General features: G+C 44.6%; 1 protein-coding gene across 1 annotated transcript in view; it reads left to right on the top strand.

The window, feature by feature from the left end:
* The window catches only part of LOC115464768 (exostosin-1-like), a 620,469-nt gene that overhangs the window by 537,765 nt on the left and 60,638 nt on the right, over positions 1–22,066 (top strand). The window contains exons 4-5 of the mRNA XM_030195122.1: positions 12,254–12,373; positions 20,921–21,053. Coding sequence (XP_030050982.1) covers positions 12,254–12,373; positions 20,921–21,053 — 253 coding nt within the window. The remainder of the gene's footprint in view (positions 1–12,253; positions 12,374–20,920; positions 21,054–22,066) is intronic.

The following is a 22,066-nucleotide window of genomic DNA, read 5'->3' as shown; positions in this document are numbered from 1 at the left end:
GCCCACCCAGTAGCAGCATACCTATGATGTGGCTGGCAGGGATCCCCAAGCCCCACCAGCCGAAAACTCCCAACAAGGGTCCTTCTTGCATACCTTGTAAGTAGCAGATCTTCGCCTACAGTGAGCAGTGACATACATACTGCTCACACCGGCCCCACAGCCTTCCCTCTGATGTATTTCTGCCTAGGCGGAAACAGGAAGTTGCATCAGAGGGAAGGGTGTGGGGCCAACATGAGCAGTGTGTGTTAGTTGCTGCTCGCTGCTGGTGAAAATCTGCTATTTAAAAAGGTATACCGGAGAGGGGGGATGTTTGAGAGACCATGTGGCGTGCAGGCAAGAGAAGGAGAGACCAAATCACATGTGGGACGGGGCGAGGTTCTTCTGCCCACCCATCTTTGGCCCAGGCCCACCCAAAATTGGGTGTCTGGCTATGCCCCTGCTCCTTTCCCTGATGTACTGGTTGGTTGTGGACCTAATTCAATGGATTAATCTTGCAAAGTAAAGACCCCGAATAAATCTGGTCCTGATCTATGGGTATAGTTGATTAACAATGACTTCTTGATTATCCTGCCAATGCAGTACTGCTAACAGTGACAGAAGCTTGATGAACGAGTTTAAGGAAGAGAAGGTAAATTGATATCCTTTGTGATATATTATGAGAATAACAACTAATGGATATGTTAACAGAGGTCCTTTTTATGTAGAGCAGGAAGGCCTCTGATGCCCAGCAAAAGGCAGGGGATATACTGGGATAACGAATGGTTTACTTTTCATAAACAGCTGTAATTTGGATGGAGTTAATTTATGATAAGTGGTGTATTTAGGAAAGCTATTTAGGAAGTGCCAATCTTGGGGTGGGTGGGCTTAATCTGAAAACCTGTGGAACAGTGGCGTAGGAAGGGGGGACAGTGGGGCGGTCCGCCACGGGTGCATGCGCTGGGGGGGGGTCGGCTCGCTGGTTCCCTGCTCTTTCTGCCCCGGAACAGGTTACTTCCTGTTCCAGGGCAGAGAAAGCAGGGAAGCAGCAGAGCCGACGCAGCTCCCAGTGACGCCTGCCCCCCGCTGAAAGGTAGGGTGCGTTTCGGGGGAGTGCTCCGGAGGGGGGGGGGCGCCGTGCCCTGCACCCGGGGGGAGTGCGCAGCGGCGACCCGCCCCGGGTGTCAGGCACCCTCGCTACGGCACTGCTGGGGAATGTGTTTGCTGTAAAACCTATCTCTAAAACTGCATTAAGCCACTTATCAACACAACTGGTTAGGATTAGGGGGAGACAAGGTTAAGAAATGCACCAGAAATGCCCAAAACCATAGCTCTAAGGTAGGAATAACCAGAAAATGCCAAAACAAGTCTTATCTGTGAGCTTTCAGCACTTCAGGCAGGAGTCAAGAGACCTTTTGGTAGCCTTCCCTACTGTGTCAGCATTAGCACACGACAGCCTCTAGCACAGCTTAGTAAACAGGGGGGTTAATCACCTCACTTGTCATTCTGATTTCCAGATCATTTATAAATATGTTAAATAGTACTGGTCCCAGTACAGATCCCTATCAGCCTTATTTTCGAAAGTGATGGGCGCCCATATTTCGACCCAAATCGGGAGATGGGCGCCCATCTCGCAAAGGCGCCCAAATCGGTATAATCGAAAGCCATTTTTAGGCGCCTGCAACTGCACTCCGTCACGGGAATGAATAAAGTTCACAGGGGCGTGTCGGAGGCGTGGTGAAGGTGGGACTGGGGCGTGTTTATCGGCCAAGGAGAGATGGGCGCCTTCGGCCAATAATAAAAAAAATGGCCGTTTTTAGCAAGAATTTAGGTCACTTTTTTTAACCCTTTTTTTCCACGAACAAGTCCCAAAAAGTGCCCTAAATGACGAGATGACCACCGGAGGGAATCAGGGATGACCACCCCTGACTCTCCCAGTGGTCACTAACTCCCTCCCACCAAAAAAAAAACTACTTTAACAACTTTTTTTTTCCAGCCTGTATGCCAGCCTCAAATGCCATACCCAGCTCCATCACAGCAGTATGCAGGTCCCTGGAGCAGTTGTTAGTGGGTGCAGTGGACTTCAGGCAGGTGGACCCAGGCCCACCCCCCCCCCCCCACCTGTTACACTTGTGGTGATTAACGTTGAGCCCTCCAAAAACCCCCAAAACCCACTGTACCCACATCTAGGTTCCCCCCTTCAGCCATAAGTGCTATGGTAATGCAGTAGAGTTGTGGGCATTGGGTTTTGGGGGGGGGATTTGGGGGGCTCAGCACCCAAGGGAAGGGAGCTATGGACTTGGGAGGTACTTAACTTTTTTTTTTTTTTTTACTTGTTACAAGTGCCCCTAGGGTGCCCGGTTGGTGTCCTGGCATGTGAGGGGGACCAGTGCACTACGAATCCTGGCCCCTCCCACGACCCAATGCCTTGGATTTGTTCATTTTTGAGCTGGGCGCCTTCAGTTTCCATTATCGCAGAAAAACGAAACCGCCCAGCTCAAATCCGCACATATCCGATGCATTTGCCCAGCACAAACCATATTATCGAAAAAAAAAGATGGGCGCCCATTTTTTTCAAAAATACGGTCTGTCCCGCCCCTTCACGTACCCGTTCTCGGACATAGACGTCCATGGAGATGGGCGTTTGCGTTCGATTATGCCCCTCTATGCCACTCTGCTATTCACCCTATTCACCCTTCTCCACTGAGAAAAATGGCCATTTAATCCTACCCTCTGTTTTCTGTCCAATAACTAATTCCTAATCCACTACAGAACATTACCTGCTATCCCATGACTCTTTAATTTTCTCAGGAGTCTCTCATGAGGTACGTTGAAAATCTTGATACACTACGTCAACCGGCTCACCTTTATCAGTTTATTCATGCTTTCAATGAAGTGAAGCCAATTGGTAAGGCAAGACTTCCTTTGGCTGAATCCATGCTGACTCTGTCCCTTAAGCCATGTTTATCTATGTGTTCTGTAATTTTATTCTTTATAATACAATCTCTAGGTACTATGGATGATTTTAACAACAGTTTACAGATCACTAACAGCAGATCAGCAAGTTCATGTTTGAGTTCTTTCAGTACTCTCAGGTGCAGGCCATCCAGTCCAGGTGATTTACTACTCTTTAATTTGTCGATTTGGCTCAGTACATGTTCAAGGATCACCGAGATATCTTTCAGCTTCTCCATATCATTACCCTTGAAAACCATTTCTGATACAGGTAGATCTCTTACATCTTCTTCCGTAAAGACCGAAGAAATAAATTAATTCAGTCTCCCCACTATGGCCTTGTCCTCTCTGAGCACCCCTTTTGCTCCTTCATGATCTAATGGTCCCATGGATACCATCACAGGCTTCTGATATACCTGAAAAAGTTGTTACTGTGAGTTTTAGCCTCTGCGGCAAGTTTCTCTTCTTAGTATCTTGTAGCCTTCTTTATCAATGCTTTGCATCTAACTTATCAGTTTGTCTTGCTTTTTATTTTCTTCAGGTCATTTTTCCATTCTTTGAGGAATTTTTTCTATTGGCTCTGATAGCCTCTTTCACTTCACCTTTTACCCATGCTGACTGTCATTTGCTCCTTTTTCCACTTTTGTAAATACATGGAATGTATCTGGTCTAGGCTTCCAAGATGGTATTTTTAAACAATGTCCATGCCTTACTTAAAGTTCTAATCTTTGTAGCCGATCCTTTTAGCTTCTTTTTAACCATTTTCCTCATTTTATCATAGTCGCCCTTTCAAAAATTAAGTGCTGCTACAGTAGATTTCCTTTGTGGCCTCACTCCAGATGTTAGCTCAAAAGTGATCATGTTATGATCACTGTTTCCCAGTAGATCCAATACTGCATTCCACTAAGGATGAGATCTAAAATGACTCCCCCTTTGTCAGAAATTTGACCTCCCTAGCACTCCCTGATGTAACATTTATCCATATTGGGTCAATATTATGTATGCACATTTTTTGCACCTAAAATCAGGCATACCATTATAGAATCGCCCTCAACATTTTTACAAAATAAAATTGAGCACAATTTGGTTCCATGGGCCCAAAGTTGGTTGGTTAGATTGAACGGAAAGCAGGTTTCTTAGTTTAGTTTAGTTTAGTTTATTAGGTTTCATATACCACTTTTCAAGCTCAAGGTCAGGAAAGCAATTTATAACATATTTCCGTAAAAATGTAAATAAGCCAAAGTTCACCTCCCACTCGGAGCCCAGGAAGCCTCTCAGCTCTCTCCAGAAATTTGACCAAACAGAAATATTTTAAGATCCTGTTTACATTTGGTACAGCTAGCCTAAGATGTTGAGATGGGTGAAAGGGCATTCCAATAGGAAGGAGCAACACCCCTGAAGGCAATGTATCTAATAATATCAAGATGAATTTGAAACAACAAAGGAATGGACAACTAATTTATATATGGGGAACTCAAGGGACAACTTGACCTATACGGAACAAAAAGGAAGGCCAGGAGAAGTTTGACTTGTATCCTCATGGATGCAGGTGACAAGTGAAGAAGCTTGAGTGAGGGAGAAATATGATCATATCTTCCTGCCACAGTGTGCTTGAAATGTGAACTAAAGCACAAGCCATCCAATATTCACCCTGCAGCGGTATGCAGCCACTCATAGCTGCAGACTGACCTGGCCCTGGATAGTCAATGCCGGGGCATGCATGACTCCCAGTATTGAATATCCAGGTATCCGCGGTCATCCGGAAGTTAGTCCGGCACCAGCCGATATTCAGGCCAGTGCCCATTAACTTTAGCACATAAACTCTGTCCTAACTTTATGCAGTTACTTAGCCAATTAGTGTACTGAGAATTGCTGCTAACCAGCTAAGTAGGCACTCTGCCCATGGCCACCCCTAATCTAACTGGTTAGCAGATGACCAGTTAGTGGTAATATTCACTGGTACTAACCAGTTATGTGCCATCGAATATCAAGTGCCGGGTCGCTCAGTGGGGTTTGATCAAGGAGCCTCTCCTACTCGATTAAACCCTTTTGAATATCAGACCCAAGAATCTTGAGCTACTTCTTCAAGGTCACAGAGTGAGTGACAGAGGCAGGACTGGAACCTGATCCGCTAGTTTCACAATTTCACTCCATAATTGCCTAATTATGTGTAATAATACAATAACTCCCCGCACTCTGCCCTGTATTATTGTGCAAATATTATTGCAGTCCTTTCCAGTTAACATCCTCTTTTCTCCCCTCCCCTCTGTTAGTTTTCTCCCACAGATGTGACGGTGCTTCTTCATGGCACACTCCAGACTTAATGGCTTCATTAATTACTGTGCGTTATTTATGGTTGGTAATTACAGAAATTAATAACAGCATGGGGTTGTCTGGCCCAGTGTCAGACAGGGAGGAGATAATTAAAGCACTGCTCCATCTTCTGCTCCTGCTGCGGGGAATAAAAAGCAGTGTCAATGTCAGAAGGGACAGAATGTTGAAAGGCTGACAGGACAACGCCAGTGGTAACAGGCATAAGACACATGCTAAATGGAGCAGTACAGAGCACAGGAAAAATTGAGCAAATCTTTGAAACATGGTCCAAGGACATTTTGCAAGTAGAAGAGGCGAGCTGAATGTGGTTTGTTGTGTCAGAAAAGTTCAGGTTTTGTATTTAAGACAGAGAAAGTATTTCTCAGGGAGGTAGTAGATATAATGAGACTCATTTCAAAGCACATAGACTTACAAACCCACTTTGTCTTTTGAATTTTATCCTTGCACATCCCAAAATTAGCCAACAACAAACAAGTATAATATCTGTATTGTAGATTGTGCATGTACATTATAGGGTAAAAGGTAAACATGAAAATATTTAAGAATTTTATAATATTCTTAACTGGCACTGTTAAACTTGAGCTCAGTATGAGAGCAGAAGCTTCTTACAGCACTACTCAGATCATACTCCAAATACCTTAGCTCAGAAATGAGGTTCATTATTGTTATGGTAATCGCAATGTTAACCCAAATGTGAAATACAACTGCTAACATCCCAAATGTTATTTTGCTTAACATTAAGACTATCAATGGTTTTCCTTCAGCCATGCCATGCGAGCAGTCGAATACCTTTTCGGTTTGATTGCAGGGGCCAAACATGTCAATCATCAGCCTCATCCCTTTGATATTATATGGGACAAAATATTGGTGGGGCTATGGCCCACCCCATTATACCATACAAGGCCCTAAATCTCACCAACAGTAACAGGAGACTGAGTGCAAATCCTTCAGGTTAATAAACTCTATATCCATTTTTATTTCTGTTCTTTATCCACATCACCTATACTTTAGTACTTTATCCTTCTTGCTTAGCCTTGCCCAACCTAACAATGCTCCATATATAATAATCACACATGAATGGTATTGAATGTGTTGCTAGGCAACTAAAGGGCATAGCCTATCTGGTTCAAAATTTAAGTAGTCCCGTTATATACTATACAGTATATCTCTGTAGTAGGAACCATGTAAGTAATGTATATAAACTCAGCCAAACTGGAGCAAGTCAAAAAATATACCTCACTACAAAACCTAATATGCTGCTATATTCTCTGCAGAGCCTACACAGAGCTAAAGTGAGCTCTAGGGAGGACATAAACTGAGCACAAAGAAGTGCTGGGGGGGGGGGGAGTGTGGACAGAAAATCCCTACAGCCTAAACCACACAGGGGAGGAGGATGCTGACATCAGGAGGGTATCCGAGCCCAAATTTTGGGAGCCAGTTGTTAAAGTACCTATTTTAACAACTGGCTCCCAAAACTTTTAAAAATCAAACAAACAGCTCTTGTGAGCCGGCTCCAGCACACCACTGGGCCTTCTCCAACCACTCCCAATACTCAAGAGACCATGGAGGCTATGGATTTCATCACTGATCTTCCAGACTTAGACGGCTTCTCCACCATACGGTTCTCTAAAATAGCCTATTTTATTCCCTTGACTGGGCAACCTTCTGCTTCTACTCTAGCCAAGCATTTCTTCAAGGAAATCTTTTACCTACATGGTCTACCAGAATCTATTATCTAAGATCAAGGAGTTCAAGCCACCTCCATGTTTTGTCAGAGTCTCTGTGGGTCATTACAGATCAAGCTCAAATTCTCATCTGGATATCATCTGCAGACGGCCAAACCTAGAGGGTCAACCAGATTTTGACATCATTCCTACTCAGGTACGTTTCATCTCAACATAACGATTGGTCCCAGTTCCTGCCTTGGGCGGAATTTTGTTAAAATAATCATGTAAGCAAGTCTTCTGGATCCTCGCCATTCAAGATAATATTTGGGGATAACCCTGCTCGTGCCTCTATCCCCTTCTATGCTGGCCACTGAGGTTACTGTTACATTGCTCCCTCATCTCTGGAAACCAAACAGGAGTTCCTAGTTCAGGAAAAAAAGAGGCACCCTGCTCCTCAATTCCACTCAGAAGACATGGTTTGGCTCTCTACCCAGAATCTGCACCTTAAAACTCCATCTATCAAGTTTGCTCCCAGGTTTATTGGGCTATATCTCGTTGTTCGGCAGGTGGGACTAGTAGTATATCAACTGAAATTACCTGCTATTCTGTGAATTCATGACACATTTCCCATGTCTCTCTTGCAACCTTCTTGTACTAAGAAGAAAGAGTCAAGGTCCTCCGGCACCTGCCCTATTGACGTTGCTTCTGATACAGAATTTGAAGTCCAGAGCATCCTTGACTCCCTGGAAAATACAGAGGAAGCTTCACAACCTCATTATCTAGAACAGTTACAATCCAGAAGAAAATTCTTGGGAACCAGCAAGTCAAGTGCACGCTCCAATCCTCCTCCAGAGATTCCATCGTATGTTTCCTCACAAACCCAAATTGGGTCGTGGAAGGAGGGGGTCTTTGGGGAGGGGGTACTGTGATGGCCACAGCTGTGCCCTGACCCCTTGACTCACCTCGGGGCATTTTGGGGGCTTCTGTCTCTGCCCTGTCTTGAGTCATTCGGGCAGCATTCCCCAGTGTCCTCGATGCACTCTCGCCTCTGTTTCTTATGCCGCAACATAAGCGACCCTAGGCGCGCACATGCCAAAGCTCTCCTTTTAAAGGGGCAGGCAGCTGAAGCAGAGGACGGAGCTCTCCTGTGACATTCCCTGGGGTGGGGAGGGTATTTCAGCTCTCGGACCTCCCATCTGCCTTGACTTCACAACAGGTCTCTAGAGCCATGCCTTGCTCCATCTCCTGTGAAGCCTTGCCTGCTTATCTCCTGCTCCTGCCAAGTTCACCCTGCCTTGCTTGCTTGTTCTAGACCTCAGCTCTGCTGTTCCAGTGCCAATATTCCAGTCTCCAGCTCCGCAGCCTCTGCCTACAGTCCCATCATTCCTGTTCCCACACCTCTTTCTGGGCCACCTGTGGTGCCTCCTCAGCTACGCAGTGACTTGTCTACCGTCAGTTGACGCTTTCTGACCACTCGCCTCACTGCCACTTCATCTTTCACTGCCATCTCCACTGACACACAGAGATGGTGGGCCATCTCCTTCATTGTCTGTAACCCACTCAGCATAACAATCTCCAACTCCTCTATGCTTTCCATGGGCTGCCAATGCCTGGAACCCCATGCATGACCTCCACCCTCCAACATGGTGCATGACAACAGTGATCCTGAATGTCCAATAGAAATTTGCTCCCAGTATTCCACACAACATGCTATCATTTGCAGTGCTTTACTCTTCCCTCACTTCACCAGTGTGGGAAAAGCCACTATGATGACTTGACACTTTCTTCCCGCCCTTTCCCAGGTACTCACAGCTCTGATGTTATCTCTCATGTCCATTTGTGCGGGAGAATTAAAACTTTTCCTGGGTCTGCTCCAACAGTCTTTCTCAGGGTTTAAACAGTATTTGTAAATCCTGGATCTGTATCCACATTCTATCAGGGCTCGTCTTTATGCCCCTTGGTCAATTTTTTTTCCAGTCAGAGGACCAACAATTTTGTAATCCACAAACAGCAGTTCTCTTCTCCTTTTACTCCAAACACCCCATTTTGGGCACCAGTTTTGTGTAACCCGGGTTTCGCCCCTTTATTAGCTCAGATCCGCAACAACCTGGACCTGGGTCATAAGGAAAACTTATTTCTCTCTCTCATACTCTACTCTGGTCCCACTCAGCTCATCATTCTTACAATCTCTACCATCCAACAGTGAGCTTGGGAGTGGGTCAATGGTCCAGAATAGCGATCAAAGGTGCTGGGAGTTTTAAAAGACCTTTGTAATTATACTTCTCCTAGTCCAGAAGCAAACATTCTCACTCTCTTACCACTCTGGGAGTTCTTTTAGGATGCAAACACTTCAGACTCTTTATACATACAGTTCTGTTTAAGATCATTTGTGGTAATCTTGACCCCTCTTCTTTCCTCTCAAGGTAGTTCACAGCTGTACATATTTACATAGACTCCTGTCCTTTACCCATCCTGTTGTGACAGGAAAAAATCCAAGGCTGTTTTCACTATTCCTGATTTCTAGTCCAATTCTTGCAGGCACAGAACCTTTAGGCTGTCCTCCTTCTAGCAGTGCACCTCTCAGGGCTACGTGGGACAGGCTTCCCCTGACTTAGTCCCAATTCCAGGCTGGACTCCCCTTGTCCCCCTGAAGCTCAATCTCCTTCTTCATTGCCACTTACGGGAAAGCAACATCTCTTACAGTCAGCCTGTATTTCTTGCACTCCAGGATCCCCCAATACTCCCAAGGGTCCTGGTGGGGGTACAGGCAACCAAAGACCTTGTGTACCTCCTTGAAATCCCTTTTATTAAACTCGAACTCCATCCCTGCTGTCACTCTCTACAGGGAAACACTTTATCTCTGCAACTTATTTCAACACCACTCCCTTGGGCTGGGCTTTCTCCCACCCAGGGACATCCCAACTCTCCAGCCAAGGGCCTCTGGAAAACTCTAACACTGTATCTTAGTAATACCCATATTATGGGGTATTGCACATGAATACAGGCTGTACATGCAGAACTTTAGAAAGTCTTCCATTTCTTTGGCCTTACTCCTGGTGTTGAAAGAAATAGAAGACCATCTTCATTTGGATATTTAGAATATTGGAAGCTGTTGAAGCTTAAGGACTACACATGTTGGAAGAGAGTTTAGGATTTGGATAATTTTGGATATCCTTTTTACTCCGTCTGCTGGACATAACCGATTGGTGTGGACTGGAATCAATGACAGGGCTAGTCTTGGTTATTCACAGCACATCGTAAGATCTCAGCTGTCTGTCAGCTCTCCAAGACTCTGTGGCCTTCCACTTCATTTGGAGCATGGAGGAAAAAGTGAATGAGAAGGTAAATCAGGAACACTTTCTCTTTGACAAATTTGTCCAGGCCACAACCCGTAAGGGGAAACTAAAAAGTTTCCAAGAGCTCTGTGACTTCCTGGATCTGAAACCCAAAGACTATTGCTCCTTTTACCACAAGCTCACATCTAAGCTCAACTATTGGAAGGCCACAGCTGTCTGATGCAAGCTTGACAAGAGAAGTTGCCACAAAGACTACAAGAAAGGCAAGCCTTACTCCAATACTAAGTGTCTAATTACAGGTGCAGGACATGTCAGATGCGCAATTTTATAAATGCCTATTTCCAAATATAAAGTATTGCTTTAGATGCAGAGCTTATTTTTTAAATTGTTCTCCATAGTGCTACTAGATGTATCCAACAATGCATTAGATTTGATTTTAGCAGTGTGTGTCTGTGAGTCCTTTTTGGGGTAGTGTAGACAGGCTGATGCAGTCCTGGTTTCTCTTCCAACTTCACTGAGGCAAACAAGAAAGTAAGACTATAGCTGTGGATGGTAACCTTTTCTTTTTCTTGTATTAAAATGCTTATTAAATTCAGATATCCAGAGAATAAGCATCCTGCATTCTGGAACAATCAGAATTATGCTGTTTTATGAATAGGAGCCAGCACTATGGGTGCGTGAGCACCCCCAATATTGAACAGATTCATTGACTGTGACCAAGAGGAGGTAATTTCCATTGGGTTTAGCACCCCAAATAAAATTGAAAAATTGGCCCCTCTGACTTCTACTAACTAAATCATAAAGGAAAGAAGCCCTTGAAGTCCAAGAACAAAGGGAGAAAGTAGGAAGGGTAAAGATCATAAACTACAAGAAACTAACTCGTACGTAATTAGCATGTCACCAGGAAAGAAAAGAAAAGGAAAAAGAAGAGTCTGACTCTATTTCCAGTAAAGACATAGCCAGTTAATTGGTGATATTCAGCACTTAACTGGCTATGGGGCGCCATATAAAGATAAGACTGACTTTTATGCGGTTAACTTGGTCGGTTAAGTGCTGCTGACTCTGCCCCCAGAACACCCCCAAAATAGCTGGATTTGAGTCAGACGCTAACTGGACATTTTCAGCAGCACTAACTGGTTAAGTTCTGCTGCATATGACCGGTTAGCTCTGAACAAGCAGTTTAACCAGCCAGGAGCCATTTCTGGTCAGTTAAATTGCTTCGGATATCGACTCTCAGACTGCTTGTTTTTGACTTGGAGAACAGTGAAGTTGGTCTCAGATGGAACATCAAGGCAGAGCCAAATGTTAGAGGTCGCAGATTTTATTGAGTGACTGGACACTGCCCGTGTTTTGGCAACTGCCTGCATCAGGGGTCAAAGCTGCACGTCACGATAGCGCAGTGCTTCCTATATAGTATTATCAGTAGCAGTGTGCATGTGGTGAGACGGTTTTCTCTGGACTTTCTAGCAATATTAGAAAGTCCAGAGAAAACCATCTCACCACATGCACACTGTAGAGGTAAAAATGCAAACATGTTGGCGTTTTTACCTCTACAGTGTGTGTTTACTTGTTGGCGTTTTTTGAGGGGGGGGCAATAATCAAATCCCATTTGTATATAGGTAAACAAGAGTTTGTCCACATCAAATCTTTTGATTTTTGTCCCCATAATATTTACAAATAAATCAGCTGAGGAACTGTAAGATTAAGTTAGTGGTCTAAAATTACACAGCAGTTGAGTTAAATACCATGAGTCATGGGAATTCATCTGACTCCCACTCACAGCTCTCTCTGCTCCTTCTCTCTAAAGAAAAAGAATACCTGAAAATTAGATATATGCTTTGTTAAACTGAAGGCTGTTAACATGAACATTTGTGTTTCTATGTATGATTTTTATGTACTCATAATACATCTATTTACATTCTCTCTCTCTCTCTCTCTCTCTCTCTCTCTCTCTCTCTCTCTCTCTCTCTCTCTCTCTCTCTCTCTCTCTCTCTCTCTCTCTCTCTCTTTCCTGCTTTCTATCAGGTTCCATCCATAATCAGATCTATAGATCCTGACAAGGTCCTGGTGCTCCGACAGCAAACACAGTTTCTTTGGGACACCTATTTCTCTTCACTAGAAAAAATAGTATTAACTACATTAGAGGTATGTACCTACCTTCTATTATTTATTTATTTATTCTAAAATTTGTAGCCTACTCTATCTACAGTTCTAGGTGGGTACCAGAATATGCATATGCAATTAAAATCAACAATACATGATAAAACAAAATATGAAATCAACACCACCAAATAAACTAAAACATAATATTCAAAAGAAAAAAATACGATTCAGTTGCTATCATCAAAATAGTTAACTGCAGTAATCAGTGCAACAGTCCTAAACTCTGTTATATGAATAAATTATTTCATTCATTTATTCATTCAGGGCTTCTTTTATCAAGCTGCGCTAGCAGTTCCCATACGGTAATGCCAACAAAGCCCATTCACTTTGAATGAGCACCGTCAGCACTGCCGCGCGGGAACAACTAGCGGAGCATGATAAAAGAGGCCCTCAATTTTCTTGCCTCAAATGGCACATAAGACCTCCATGAGAGAATACTATTTCCATGGGAGACATCATTGGGGGGGGGGGGGAGGTTGGAAGAGGTGGCAAGTGCCCCTCCAACAAAAGGCTTACCACACCAGTTTCAACATCAAATTGTAACCGGGGTATTCCTAATCCCCACTTAATTTGAATTTAGCTCCCAGCTTTTCTCAGTAATAGCTCAAGGTGAGTTGCATTCAGGTACAATAAGTATAGGCTTCCACCTGGTTAAATCATGCTGGCTGACCCTAAATAAGATATTCAGTGTCACGTAACCAGATAGTGCCAATGAATATATCTCTCTGATTGCCATGCCGCTATCTAGTTTGTGCCAGGGTGGTCCTGGGAAGTTGTCCATCTGCTGCAGATATTCAGTGCCATGCCCAGATAACTAACCAAAGTGTATAAGACCACAGATGGAACAACCAGGTGGATTCAGAAGTCAGAGGAAGCAATGTTTTATTCACAATCCAACATGGCCCATGTTTTGGCTATTGCCTGCATTAGGGGTCAGTCAAAGGTAAAACATCAGGTAAATCTCTCTTATCTGTACCCTTCTCCTCCACTGCCAACTCCAAACTTTGTTCCTTTTATCTTGCTGGACCAAACACCTGGAATAGACTGCCTGAGTCAGTACGTCAAGCTCCATCTCTGGCCGTCTTCAAATCTAGGCTAAAAGCCCACCCTTTTGACGCTGATGCAACTTCCTGTTTCCAGGAAATAGTTTGCAGCAGAGGAAAAGCCCCGCAGGCCGGCTGGAGACAGCAGCAATAATGCTAAGATGTCTCGGTTTCTGTGACAATCATCTAGTATAGATATGTGGACCAACTCCATTCCATAACCAGCTCTGAATCCAGATTGGCATTGATCTCGCCAATCAATGAGCTGTACACAGACTGTTCTATAAATTTTCCTAGAAATGAGATGTTAGAAACTGGCTGGTAAATTGATGCACCACTGTCCTTTTTAATGCTGTTGGCAGCTGCTTATTAGAAAGAGGGGAGTTCACAATTTTAGTGGCCTCTTCTATGAGGCACCTGCTTACCTGCTGCACAATCTTTGATAGGCAGGAGTCAAAGGAGCAAGTGGTTTGTCAGGTCCTTTCAAGATTTTGTCAATGCCCTCCTCTGTTATCAGGTTAAGAGTCCCATATGTCTGTGTAAGGAGAAGGCAAGATTGTGTGCTGCTGGTTAACTGGCAGGGGACTGGGTAAGATTACCTGTAGGTCCTGGCAAAAACTTTTAATTTCATTGATAAAGTATGCAACAAAGTCATTGCAGTATAGTTTCAACTGGGCAGGTTAGTTCTTTTGTGAGGGTTACAGTAGACCATTTACTATGCTGGATAGGTGCTTGGTTGATTTGGGAGCCCGTTCAATGCATTGAGTGAAATGTTGGGTTTTTTGGCTGTTTTTAATGCTTGATGGAACACTGTGATGTGTTTCCTACACTTTAGCTTGTCCTCATCCAGGCGAGATTTATGTCATCTCTTTTCCAGTTTCTGTCCTTCATGCCTAACGATCTGAAGTTCTTGAGAGAACCAAGATGACCATTTGTGAATGGGGCATGACGTTTTTAGAGTGGTGCAGTTTTCACTAGGGCTTTAGCTAACTGTCGTAATATCAACCTGCTCTGACACTGTAGTTGTCTTTTCATCCACATGAGCATTGTTCAAGATTTTTCTTGTCTATGATCTTCTTTCAAACTCTGGGAGGCGCATCCATTTCAGGTATTCACTTAGAGAAAATTTGATTAAATAGAGTTCTGTCCATGATAGAGATGTTATTTCAACACCACTATCCCAGTGTTCTGGGATGTCAACCCTCTTGCGGAACACCAAGGCCCTCATTTTATTCGTGACTGAGATGTGCATAAACCAGCAGTTAACTGTTTGTTTATTTATTTGCTGCACTTGTATCCCACATTTTCCCACCCATTTGCAGGCTCAATGTGGCTTACAAAATGTTACAACGACATTCACATTAATAGAATAAGGATTTCAGAATATAGATACAGATAAGGCTGTTTATAGCTATTCTGCATGCAGTTTTAGATTCTTTAATTTGTCATTTTGTATTTTTTATCGTTTCATTACTTTTTATTCTTTCAGAGGCCCTTTTACTTCTCCGCAGTAAAACGTGGCCTGCAGTAGTGCGAGCACATCTTTTAGGCGCTGGCTGGGACATTTTTTACCTCGTCTAGGAAAAAGGGCCTTTTTTAAGGGGGCAGAAAATGGATGTGCACTAAAATTGAAACCATCGCACATCCATTTTTGGCCTGACACCTTATCGCCACCCATTAACCTAATGGTAAGGTCTCACACGCTACCTGTGCAGTAAGCATGCAGCGAGCACCAACTGCCGTTTACCACCAGGTAAGCGGCCCACAGTAGAAAATAGAAATGTATTTTCTACCATAGGATTTGGCACATGGCAAATTCGAAATTACTGCTCACGCGCTAACCAGGCAGGAGTGACGATTTGGCACGCGCTGTATGCATGTAGGCCCTGATGCAGCTTAGTAAAAGGGTCCCTCAATTTTTTAGGGCTGCATTTCAATTAAAATTTGTAATCCCGATTAATCGCATGATTAAAGGTATGTTTTTCCCCCACTGCAGCTCCTTGTGACTCTGGGCAATGGAGGGTTAAGTGACTTGCCCAGAGTTACAAGGAGCTGCAGTGGGGAAAAACTAAATAAACAGCATACCTTTAATCGTGCAATTAATCGCGATTAAAGTTTTTATCAAAATGCAGCCCTACTTGTAAATGCCTGTGACTTACCTTTATAACAGAATAAACATGGTATTGTTTAACGAGCTACTTTATGAAAGGCAACTAAAATCCATCAACTTCTTTGACAGCCTTAATGGGTGGTAAGTGGGGTGACTGCTTCTGGTCCCACAGCCAAAGAGGCTACATCTTCAGATGAAAAAAAACTTTGAGAGGAAGTTCTGAGTTCTATGCATATGTGAAGAAGGAATTAACAGGGTATGTAGGGAGGTATGGGAAACAACAAGCAGCAGCTTGTGCTTTGCTGCACCCCATAAAACAGACAGTTGTAGCACATTTTGGGATACCTTACATTTGGTTTGATATGAAAGAGGTCTATAAAATACAAAGTGAAGTGGAATGGGTCAGGGGCATAGCCAGACAGCAGATTTTGGGTGGGCCTTGTCAAGAAGTGGGTGGGCACCAAGTGTTCTCCTCCGCCCCCCCCCCCCCCCCCCAATGCGATGAGGCCAGTATTAGCAGCTTAGGAAGCTTAGACTGCTGAAGTGGAAAGCAGAATTTTCAGCACCATCAGGGGGAGGTCTTCAGCAGGGCCGTGCCAACACGGTAAGCGAGGTAAGCATGGCAGGGGGGCGCTTCCCTCTGGGGGCGCCGCCGCACCATGCTCACCTCGCTCGCCCTCCCCCCAACATCCCTTTTCTTTTTTTTTCCTTTTTAAATGTACCTCCATGGCGGTTCCGGCAGCGCAGCGTCAGTGAAGGAGGCGGCGCTCCCGACGTCGCTAGCCTTCCCTTCGCTGTGTTCCGCCTTCTTCTGATGTCATCAGAAGAAGGCGGAACACAGCGAAGGGAAGGCTAACGACGTCGGGAGCGCCGCCTCCTTCACTGATGCTGCGCTGCCGGAACCACCACGGAGGTACATTTAAAAAGAAAAAAAAAAAGAAAAGGGATGTTGGGGGGGAGAGAAGAGGCCGGGCAGTTGAACAATGGGAGCGGGAGGGCAGGGGAGAGACGAGAGCATGGATGCGAGGGGGGGGTCATGGAAGGGAGAGAGGGGAATTGCTGGAAAAGGATGAATGGAGGGGGCAGGGGACAGAGGAGCATGGATGGGCATGGATTGGGAGGGCAGGGCTCAGGGAGAGAGGGGAATTGCTGGAAAAGGATGAATGGAGGGGGCAGGGGACAGAGGAGCATGGATGGGCATGGATTGGGAGGGCAGGGCTCAGGGAGAGAGAGGAATTGCTGGAAAAGGATGAATGGAGGGGGCAGGGGACAGAGGAGCATGGATGGGAGGCCAGACCTCAGGGAGAGAGGAGAAATTGCTGGACATAGAGGGGAGGGAAGAAAGATGAAGGAGATGAAATGAGGGAAAAGAAAGAGAGGAGAAAAACTGCACATGGATGAAGAAAATAGGCAGAAGCTGAGGACCAGAAATGAAGAAGAAAGGAGGAAAGGAAAGAAATAAATGGAAAGGAAGCCCTGGAAACGGAGTTAAGAGGACAGATAGCAGCAGAATCAGATACTGGGCCAGCATGATCAGAAAAAGAAAGTCACCAGACAACAAAGGTAGAAAAAAATCATTTTATTTTCATTTTAGTGTTTGGAATATGTCCACTTTGAGAATTTACATCTGCTATCTTATTTTGCAATGTATAGCAATTTGTTTCTAAAAATATTGCTGACAATTCCTGTCAGTGTGGCAAGTGGTGCGCAATCATTTTCACGGGGGGGGGGGGGCCCGCCGCCGCCAACTGATAGTCTGCAGGGGGGGGGGCACCAACTGATAGTCTGCAGGGAGGCGCCAGAGACTCTAGGCACGGCCCTGGTCTTCAGCTGGTGAAGCTTGGAATCCCCACTAACTAGCAGTAAATATGTGCTGCTGTTGGGTGGGCCTGAGCCCTAAGTGGATGAGCCCCGGCCCACCCAGGCCTACCTGTGGCTACGCCACTGGAATGGGTAGAGGTAAATCACTTTTTTACTCTTTCCAAAAATATTAGAATTAGGGGAGAAAATATTTCTTCATTTAACATGTAATTAAACTCTGGAATTTGTTGCCAGAGAACGTGGTAAAAGCAGCAAGCTTAGCAGGGTTTAAAAGAGGTTTGGATAATTTCCTAAAAGAAAAGTCCATAAGCCATTATTTCTAGGTTAAGCAGCATAAAATCTGTTTTACTCTTTGGGATCCAGCCAGGTACTTGTGACCTGAATTGGCCACTGTTGGAAACAGGATGCTGGGCTTGATGGACCTTTGGTCTGTCCCAGTATGATAACGCTTATGTTCTTATGTTCTTAAAATTATCCTTGAGCTTATATTTTTACTTGGAGTTAATATTTATATTGCTTATTATAGCATTTGTGTCCTCAATCCATGATGCATCCTGAAGCAACTACAGTAATTGATTTTGGACTCTTCTTGGTTGATGTATGATTGGTCCTATGAGTAATTGTACTGAATTGATTTTTTTCTTGCAATATAAAACTTGATAAAAATTGAGTGACTATATTTATGAGACTGATGATTATAAGTAGGAGCCTTTAATACAGCAGTGATATAGTGAAGATATTAATGTTAATTGGCTGTTGGCTCTGAGGGTCCTTTAAATTGATATACGTTTAGGTTCCATTTTGATCTGTCAAAAGACTTCTGCCCTTTGCTTGCTTAAGGACTTAGAGAGAGGGAGGGAGGGAGGGAGAGATGATTGTTCGCATCCTCCTCTCAGACTTACATCACATAATTTGGGCTAGACATGTTTCAATAGGCTGTATGTTCAATAGTGTAATAATTCTCAACACGCAGTACTTCTCGTGAATGAATATAAATCTTTATAATTTCAAAGGCTGACCAAATTTTATTGTCATAGCTTTGTAAGTAAAAGTGATGCATGGTGGCCCAGATGAAGTGCTTTGATACAGGGGCGGCCCAAGGCAATCTGCTGCCCAAGGCAAAGAAGAAATGCCAATCGTGCCCAATCTGACATCTCCCCTTTTCCTCCTCAACCCTCTTCCCCATGTTTACCTTATTTATTTCTTTTCCAAAAAAGCAGCAGCGGCAGCGATTCCCATAGGCTGCCCTGCCATGATGCCACTTGCACCTGCCTCTTCATTCTACTGTGTCCTGCCTCTGAGGAAACAGGAAGTTACGTCAAGAGGCGGGCTGCAGTAGAGAGAAGAGGTCGGTGCCTGCAGCAGGGCAGCCTATGGGAATCACTGCAGCTGCCACCGCCACCTTTCAGAAATGAAACAAATAAGGTAAACTTGGGGAAGAGGGTTGAGGCGGGAAGGGGAGAGTGCCACCCAAGGCCCCCACCTCAGTCGGCTTAATGGTAGGGCCGACACTGCTTTGATACCTTCATGAGCAGATTCCCCTATACATCTCCTATTTAAACAATTTCTATTCAATTCTATAAATGGTGCCCAAATTTGGGAGTGAGGATTTATACCAACTAAAAGCTGGTGTGAATTTTCATGCCTAAATTAGACTCGGATCTCCCTTTTTCTATAAAACTGCATGCCTCTAATCTTCTCATGTCCCTCCCTTGGCCGTGCCCCCTTTTCGGATCTGTGTGTAAAATTTACGTGCAGATCCCAGCGCCTAAAGACATGCATACAAATTGTAATTAATGCCAATTTGTGCCAATAATTGATTGTTATATCTCATATAATACCAGTTTTGAAATGAAGATGAAGGAGTATAGATTGAGACTACGTTTTGAAAGCTAAGTGCTTCTGTTTTGAATACAGTTGTATATATTTTAAAAAATAGAGAAAGAAAAAAAAGTGATTGTTTTGATAGTAAAATGGATCAAATGAGGAATATCTGCCCACCATAAAAGTGCCTGGCTCACGTTACTAAGCCTGTGTGGTGGTGACAGAGACATCTGAGGGATCCTATACAATATATGAATACCCTTTACCATTGGTGAAAATGTGTTGAATAGTTGTGAGAGCTGGGTATTATATGAGATATATATTTGGAACCCCCTCTATTGAAGAAGTGATACTATATTTATTGGATTGAAATAATTGATTGTTAGCACCCAATTATCAGCACCAATCGACTCATTAATCAATTAAATTGCGTGTGCAAATTGGGTATGCACCCATATTTGCATGCACAGTTTTGAGCACCATATATAGAATTAGGGTATTATCCAACTCATTTTTGAAAGCGATCGCCGGCCATCTTCCGACATAAATCGGGAGATGGCCAGCAATCTCTCAAAAGCGGCCAAATCGGTATAATCGAAAGCCGCTTTTTTGACACCATCGCCGCTTTCCCATCGTGGAGCAGGCGAAAGTTCAATGGGGCATGCCGGCAGCGTAGCGAAGGGGAGACATGGGCGGGCATGGGTGTAGCTAACAGATGGCCAGCTTCAGCGCATAATGGAAAAAACAAAAGCGCCGTTAATGAGTATTTCGCCGGGTTTACTTGGTCCTTTTATTTTCACGACCAAGCCTCAAAAAGGTGCCCCAACTCACCAGATGACCACCAGAGGGAATGGGGGATGACCTCCCCGTACTCCCACAGAGGTCACCAACCCCCTCCCACACTAAAAAAATAAAAATAAAAACCTTTTTTGCCAGCCTGTATGCCAGCCTCAAATGTCATACCCAGCTCCCTGACAGCAGTTATCAGGTCCCTGGAACAGTTTTTGTTGGTTGCAGTGGACTTCAGGCAGACGGACCCAGGCCCACCCCCCACTACCTGTTACACTTGTGGTGGTAAGTGTTGAGCCCTCCAAACCCCCCCAAAACCCACTGTACCCACATGTAGGTGCCCCCCTTCACCCATAAGGGCTATGGTAATGGTGTAGAGTTGTGGGGAGTGAGATTTGGGGGTTCAGCACCCAAGGTAAGGGAGCTATGCACCTGAGAGCTATTTGTATATTTTTTTAGAAGTGCCCCCTAGGATGCCCAGTTGGTGTCCTAGCATGTCAGGGAGACCAGTGCACTACAAATGCTGGCTCCTCCCATGACCAAATGCCTTGGATTTAGCCGGGGTTGAGATGGCTGCTTTTAGTTTCCATTATCGCTGAAAAACAAAAGCGGCCATTTGGCATTTGGCCGATCCAACCCGTATTATCGAAACAAAAGATGGCCGCCCATCTTTTTCGATATGGTTCCGGCCAGCTGTTTGCGGCGCCGCCAAAATAGATCGCCAGCAATCTATTTCACCGGCACCGTTCAATTATTCCCCTCCACGTCACCAAACCCCATAATTCAATCATGCAACATGTATGCAGCACTTCTCTATTCTTGGAAGGAAAGGCTCTCCTGACACTTTTTTTGTGTGTAAATTGATTAAAATCAACATAAATGTTCCCAATCTCTTACAAGTCATAAAACAGGAAGAAATGTGTTGATTTTTCTCCCTGGCAGATTATTCAGGATCGAATCTTTTCCCACATAAACCGGAATGCAGTGATGTGGAACGCTCTCCCTGGAGGACTTTTTGTTCTCCCCCAATACTCCACACACCTTGAGGATTTCCCATTCTATTATTCTGTACTTGGTGAGTATAAAGAATGCTGGATACCTGTTAAAGAGTGCTGTAATCAGAAATGTTCCTTGTCTGTCTGTATTCAAATCCAGCCTAAAAACCCACCTTTCTGATGCTGCTTTTAAATCTTATCCTGTTCCTCCCCATGTTGTGTGTAACCATCAAACATATAAATTGCGAGTGACCGTACTCACTCGCAAATGCGCAGTAGAGACTTTCCCTCTCTGTCCCGCCCCCGCGTCAATACGTGATGATGGGGGCGGGACAGAGAGGGAAACTGCGTGAAGGGGAGGGAGGGAACCGCCAAGGTCGCTACCACTCCCCCCACCCGGAGTCGCCGCCGCCGCCTCCCCTCCACCTGGCCCGGGCCCTCTCTTCGCAATTGAACTTACAGCGCCAAAAACACAGCAGGCCGGCAGATCAGCTGAGATCCCGTCGGCCTTCCTTCCCTGCCTGTGTCCCGCCCTCGCTGACCTTACGTCACACAAGGGCGGGACACAGGCAGAGAAGGAAGGCCGACGGGAGCTCAGCTGATCTGCTGGCCTGCTGCATTTTCGGTGCTGTAAATTCAGTAGTGAACAGAGCGCCCAGCCCGGGTGGAGGGGAGGCGGCGGCAGCGACTCCGGGGAGGGGAACGGTAGCGGCGACATCGGGGGGAGGGGCGGCGACGATGACCTTGCGAGGAGGGTAGCTGGAAATCTCGCCCATTTTAACGGGCACAACGGCTAGTTTTTCATAATAAATGAAACTCCCTAATCCCTCAGTTTATCATGTTTGTCTTGAATAGATTGGAAGTTTTATGGAGCATAGTCTGTCTTATAAGTGCATAAGACGAACTACATACATCTAGTAGCACTTCAAAAAATAATTAATAGTTAAGTAAGTGCCACCCTACTACATACAATATTTAGAGAACTTTTATTCTTTATTTCATTAGAACAAAATTATTACAGCTTAGTGAGGTTCTATTGTCACAGGCAAAAATTAGATCATCTGGATTTATGTATAACCTTTCACATCTGATG

This window comes from Microcaecilia unicolor, chromosome 3 (genome assembly GCF_901765095.1).
Source record: "Microcaecilia unicolor chromosome 3, aMicUni1.1, whole genome shotgun sequence".
NCBI lineage: Eukaryota > Metazoa > Chordata > Amphibia > Gymnophiona > Siphonopidae > Microcaecilia > Microcaecilia unicolor.
Note: the sequence above shows the minus strand (reverse complement) of the source record. Positions and strands in the feature narration are given on the sequence as shown.